The sequence below is a fragment of the Thermobia domestica genome, chromosome 2 (genome assembly GCF_964235325.1).
Source record: "Thermobia domestica chromosome 2, izTheDome1.hap1.1, whole genome shotgun sequence".
Classification (NCBI taxonomy): Eukaryota; Metazoa; Arthropoda; class Insecta; order Zygentoma; family Lepismatidae; genus Thermobia; species Thermobia domestica.
The window spans coordinates 328,688,386-328,695,356 of NC_137455.1; the positions used below are offsets into that span (position 1 = coordinate 328,688,386).

General features: G+C 33.1%; 1 protein-coding gene across 1 annotated transcript; it reads right to left on the reverse strand.

Moving 5' to 3' along the window:
- Positions 1 to 1,189: 1,189 nt before the first annotated feature.
- Positions 1,190 to 2,836, reverse strand: LOC145679522 (glutamate receptor 2-like). The gene has a single exon (XM_081750101.1). The coding sequence runs from the start codon at positions 2,834 to 2,836 to the stop codon at positions 1,190 to 1,192; it is 1,647 nt and encodes a 548-aa protein (XP_081606227.1).
- Between the last annotated feature and the right edge of the window lie 4,135 nt (positions 2,837 to 6,971).

Here is a 6,971-nt window from a genome sequence, read left to right on the forward strand (position 1 = left end):
AAAATAAGGATCCTTATGGCGATCACCATAATAAGTGCATATTCATCGCTTCCTTACATAAATAATCTACAGGCATAAATTCTTAATGATAAACAATGCAATTTGTCTCAGTATTGCCCATATGACATACCAACTATTTTTATAACTTCTCAGAGTTCATTCAAGTCTCACTTTAAGAAAATCGTGTTAATAGTAACGTGAACGCCTTAAACAGGGTAAAAGTAACATTTACTGGCAAAATTCGATAATCGCTGGTCAGAAAGAGGATTGGTCTTCTATAACACATCGCTCTTATATATAATTCCGTGCTATAATTCCGTTTCAGTTAAAATTTGGTGATTATGAGGGGTAATCGTTCAGAAGAGTTTTACAGTATTATAAAAGTATTTTAGAAACTATATTTAGCAGAAAAAAACAATACTATTATATAGTACCATATAAGTGTCAAATAAATATAGTCGATTTAAACACAAACAAACTATTTGCTAAGCAAAACAAGATATTCACATAAAAAAACTACATACGTGTTACAGTTTCGCCAACTAACACTTTGGCTTCATTAGACACTATGAAAACTGTAACACGTATGTAGTTTTTTATGTGAATATATTGTTTTGCTCAGCAAATAGTTTGTTTGTGTTTAAGTATATACAAAGCAAAGCTTTTACTTATGGAAAATATATTCGGTTCCTTGTGACCGTATTAAGACATCCAAGATTCTAGATTGAGACTCATTTTTAAGAATAGATACATAGCTTTATATTTTTATTTATCACATCATTCTTTATTTGCTACCAATTTTACGATAAATTACATAGTAAATTCAGTTAAATGTATAGATGGGTACCCCTATACGTCTTTATAAAGCCACACTTGACTAACATTTTTAAAAAGTTTCCGAAACTGTTATGAATAAAATTATGTCGTTTAAAATTAATTTTGATTAAGTCCTTCGTTAAGTTTGAATTTTGAATTTGTTGACTGAAATTTGAAATTACTGTGAGATTTAGCAGATTTAAATCATGCTTACGTATTCCATTTTTCCAGTCTAGAAATTTAGAAACAATGTCTACGAAAGTCAATATGCTGCCGAAACATAACCCAACTAAAATCTGTCTAGCAGTTCATAGTCCCTGTTATACTGTATTGCAAATTAGTCAGAAATAAATAAAGTTATTTTTAATTATTTTCATTTTTCCATGAACTTAGTTTCAATCTTTCTGAGAAATATGCTGATGACCAACGAAAGTGAAGCTATAATATGTCCTGAAATAAGGATAAGGAAAGGCGGCTTCAAATGTTGTATTGAGAAGCTTGTCACAGACTCAGCTGCACAGGGGTGATAACATGTGCTCTGAAGGCTCACGTTATTTAAAATGTCATGGTACCATTTTTGAATGAGACCGCCTTCATGAAGCCTTCTCGTTATCAAGTTAAACTTTGACATATAAGGTGACGATTTAGAAGTTGCAAATCCAATAAATTGAACACCAAAATTTTCCATCATAATGTGATATGGATTATTGCATTCAAAACACTTATATACTGTTTTAATTGCGTATTCTAAAGTTTGCTTAGAAGATGCCACAGCAATATCTCCATCAGTCAACAAACGTTTAGACATTCTAGATATATCTGTAATTGGATGAAATCTTTCATGTAGTGTGATTAAATTTTTATCTGTTTTATCATTAAGGAAGTTTCTAACAACAGCATATCCATAAATATTAATACCAGAATTGGCTAGTTCACTGAATGTATCAATATCTTTGAAATGCTGTGGATGCGTAAGGAAACTAACAAGTCTACCTTGAAATATCGCTGTAATGACAAGACTAAAGTACACCCAGGAGAAAAATAGAATCCTGCTAGCAACTGAGGTGGGTTGTTGAACTGATATTGCTAGTAGAACAGAAATATGCATCATAATGTTATCTGTTATTGTATGTCTCGAGCGCTGATGGATTTCTAATTTTTGGACAAACCACATTAATAAACAGAAAATAGCTATCAAAATTATAATCAATAACCACACAGTCCTATCGTAAGTAAGCAATAGTGCCTTCCATCTAGAAATTTGCTTTGCTTTCTGTAATAAAATAATGTAAGGTTGTGTAGCAACTGGAATAGAAAATTCTAAGCTTTGATACCTTTCCGAGGTCATTAGAAATGGACAATATGCTAAATCAACTCTGTTTGTAACAAGATCTCTAACTGGACCTGGTGTCCATGAACCATTTCCCAACTTCATATTTTTCAATAATGTATCATATGTTACCACAGATGTCATAGAGAAATTCATTGTATCAGCAAAAGTTTGAAATAACTTATGAAAATAACCAGAAATTTTCACCACTCCTTGAGAACTTACTGAATAGTAAATAGATGGCATTACATTTGAAATCATATTGACTGTGGTAACCAAATATCCATGCATATCATTAACTTTTTCATTAAAAATTTCTTCAATTAATGATTGGTTAGTTTTATTCAAGATGATAAGTTTCGATGATACTTGATTTAAAAATGGATTCCATGTCGTTATCTTTGTTCTTGGTGACTTGCAATTAAATGCATGATTAACATCAGTCATTAAAGTAAGAAACACGACATTAAGCATTTTAACTTTCCAACATGCTTTTAACAAGTAACTAAGATCACTATCCTTTCTTCTATTGTAAGATAATAAAATAAACACAAATTTTGCTTTGGTGTTTTCACTAGTAATAATGTTAGAATGTCCGATTGCTTTATTCACTATTTCGTTACTGTCAAACAGCACAATAACTATATCAGCTGCTGGTAATGGTCTTGAAAATTCAAATGACGGCATCATCTTCCCTAACGTACCTGAACTTTTAATCAACATTGAAACTAACACTTTGTGCCTAATCTTAGAAACAAATTCATTTGAAACTAAATTGTTGTTTAGGTCTACTATTGTAATTTGCTTTCTGATTGAAAATTTTGTTTCATAAACGGCAGCTACGAAAGAAGATAAATCATCATGTATTTTGTTACAATCTTCCAAAATTTGAACTTGGGCATCATAAGTTTCTCCTCTACATATTAAATGTAATAAGAAACTAATATGTGTAAGTACGATGTGTATTGTCATTCTTCCGAGAAGGTGCAGTTTGAGCTCCGCTTTTCTGAAAAAGAAATAATCTGTTAATATCATCTATAATTGTCTATAATTGTTATTTTTCTTTATTACTATACGAAAAGAAAATGTTCAAGTTCGAAATATGTTGGCATCTTATTAACACATTATTCTTTTAGCATTAATACATGGTTCATTTATTTATGTATGTGTACATAAAACAAAAACAGCATGCTGTTGAGCAGCAGATTGCATCTATTGTTGTCTTCTTTTAATGACACGCATACTCATAATAGTGACACACAAATTACTTTTAACAATGCAATAATGATTTAACAATAATGAAGAATATTAAAAATACATTAAATATTCAGAACAATGCATTAAAATGTTTAGCTTCCCAGCTACAACGTCCTCTTCTTATTAAACATATTCCATCCAGTCTCTAAATAATTCTTAACCCGTAAGTGCTCGCGTGGGGGTCTCCTGGACCCCCAGCAAGTTTCCTTAGTGATTTTCTTGAAAATGGAGTTGGTTATACTGCTACCACTTACAGTATCTTCCTAAAATAGAACAAGCATTCTATCAAGACCCGTAAAGAAAGGTTATAAGGAATGTCTCTAGCGATTCTCACGGCAATATTTTAATTAACAGCTAAGAAAACAACAAAAAATATGGGGGTCTGTGGCACCCCCACGCGAGTACTTACGTTACAAAAAATAGCGCGACTACTTACGGGTTAATTAGTACTCTCCAGAGATGGTAACGTTGGGCAAATTTAGGAAAGAAAAGTAATTACACTGTGTTACAGATTTTTTTTTTTTTTGCTTCCTCGATGAAAGAAGGTGATCTTTATAGATTTTGACCTCCTGATTCAGGATCTGTTCTTAGTATTGCTCTATCACTCACAGTTATCGAGAAACAGTAAATATTAGTGTATAAAATATCCCAATTTACCTTTGTACATGAATCAATAGGAAATTTTATGGGTAATATGAAGTATAATACAGTATTGCAATTAATTCAATTTAATTTTATAATTACACTTAAATTAGAGCAAATTTTTGCATTTTGTAAGAAAAAGTTTTTAAAAATAGGTACCAGAGCATGTCACAAAACGGAAGAAATGGTTAATTTTACATTTATTTGCTCTATCATCCACAGTTCTCGAGAAACAGTAACGGTTAGTGTATATAAAATAATATTGCAATATACCTTTGTATATGAATCAATACGAAATTTTAGGGGTAACATGAAGTACAATACAATATTTCAATTTTTAAAACTCAATTTATTTTTAAAATTACACTTAGATTAGAGCAAAGTTTTGCATTTTGTAAGAGAAACTAAGAAAAATAGGTACGAAAGCATACATTACAAAGCAGTCACAAAACAGAAGAAATATTTAATTTTACATTTATTTGTACCATTGCATTGCTTATTCAAATCAGGCAGTTGAAAATATATGAATCAGAATGTTGAATTATGCCGTACATTCTAAAACTCTTGTTGCTTTAATGAAACCACTTTGAACAAGAAGCGGAACTGTTGTGATTTTGTTTTGTCTCCCTTTTTAAGAACCAACAAAAATCTGTCAACATTGAATGTGTCTATTTATCCTTGTACCTCTTCTCAATGGTAGCTAAGTCTTTGTGGAACCTTTCACCATGTTCATCACCCACATGGCCTGAGTTAGAATGGAAACAATCAATGTGACTATTCAGAAAGTGAATCTTTAAAGACATATTACAACCCATCGTTCGGTAGGCATAGATTAGATTTTGAACCATTTCCTTATAGTTTGGATCTTTTTTCTATCGAGGAAATTTTCAGCAACTACACAGAATGTTTCCCATGTAAACTTCTTAGTGCCTTCTAAGAGTTCATAAAATGTCACATCGTGCATAAGTTCTCTGACTTGAGGACCAATGAAGATTCTTTCTCTGAGCTTCATGCTACTAATACCAGAAAATTTCCGTCCGACGTATTCAAAGACTTCACTGTTTGATCCACTGCCTTCACAAAATTTTCCATTACCCAAGTTTAATGTGTGAAAGAGGCAAAATAATGTTTTGTGGCTCAAGAAGAGGTTGATGTGCCACATTTTTCTCCCACTCGATAGTATTCTCTACGAGGCCAGTCTTTTACAACGTAATGATCGTATATTGCACGACTGCCCATTCACATAGATAACAGCAAAATCTTGTATAGCCTGTTTGCATTCCTAGTAACTGAGCAATAACTTTGAAATCTCCACATACTTTCCACGAGTATTTGCTGTACTGCACACAGTCAAGCAGAATATTCAGGTATTCGTAGGATTCTTTCATGCATGTGGAATATCCAATAGAGATGCAAGGTAAATCACAGAAAATATGAAGAAGGACAACTTTTAAGCTTACCTTCGATGAATCAATGAAAAGGCACCATTCCTCTGGCTTATGCTTGTATCCTAACACACTGAATAGGCTATCAATGTTGTAACAATAAGAAATACTGTCACTTGTGGAAAAGAATTGTACCAATTCTTTTTCACGATAACGATATATCGAAATTTTCACATATTTTTCATAGTAATTATATTGTTGCATCTTACATTAGAAGCAAGTAGTTCTGCTTTCCTTTTCGGCAATTCTGAATCCCGTACAAGATAATTTAGTTCACACTGTGTCATTTTATGAATCGCATTTGAATTTGGAGGAATATATTCTGAATCTTGTGGTGCAACCTCAGAATTCATCACAGCATCTTCTGTGTCAGATTCGTTACTAATGTTCAATTCACAGTTATCTGGTTTCTCTGGTATAGCAAGGTCTACTGAATGTGGGACCGGTCTCAGGGCCGAGAGCTATTTGGGTAAACAATTTTCTTCTTAGTTTTAGATGTATGTCCTAAAATGTTTGTAAAACAGAAATAGCAGTTTGTTACATGGTCTCTTGGCTCTCTCCATATCAATGGGACAGCAAATGCCATTGAATATTTCTTCCCTTTAAGCCATGATCTAAGGTCAACAGCACAAGCTGAACAGCAAATGTGGGTTGTCCAACTTTTGTCTTGATCCGCGATTGCACATCCAGAATAGAGTTTATAGCACATCTTGATGGTAGGAGTAATGATTCTCCTTTGCGATTTCAAGGTGAACTTTCCCTACACGTAACAAAATACATTATTGTCATTAATACATCGGCGTGACATGATGAAATCAACGGCGTTATGTGAGAAACACAATATCTTTGTTTTATTCCTTGTTCGTCTAATCTCTGTAATGTATATGATTTGACGTTTCGTATTATTTTAGGAAAACACAGCACTCACTGATGTAAGGAGCAAGTCTGCTTGGAACAACACTGCTTCACCTATGGCAACACTATTATGGTTTCCGATTAAGCATTTTGTTCTCATTATATTGTGCAACTTTTGTTTTGATTGCTTTAACGGTTTTCAAGATATTGTGAAGTAACTATGTATTGGATATAAAGAAACATGAACTTTTGAAAACTTTGACTAGAAGTGTACATTCTCAGACACCTGTTGTAAATGCATATTTGTTAAATAAACTCGACTAGCTTACTTCTTTCCTTTCCTCATACCTTCAAGCACAGCCTGATACTTCCCGATTAGGTCATCATTCTTGAATTGATCAAAACCACGAGAAACAGAACAACAAGGGGTATTCGTCACGAAGTTGAGACAGGTGCAGGATCATCGGAGAGAAGCGGATCCCACCATTGGAGGACCACCGACTCCAAGTTTAAGGAATACCATTCTGCCGGTTCATCGCCGCAGATACTTTGGTCAGTTGTGATTAGAGTAATGAAGATGTAAGAGGACATCCTAAAGAAGCATTATTCCAGAGACGCATCATGGA

Excerpts from the sequence above, each read along its gene's own strand:
- LOC145679522 (XM_081750101.1), bottom strand. The coding sequence starts at position 2,836 with ATGATGCCGTCATTTGAATTTTCAAGACCATTACCAGCAGCTGATATA.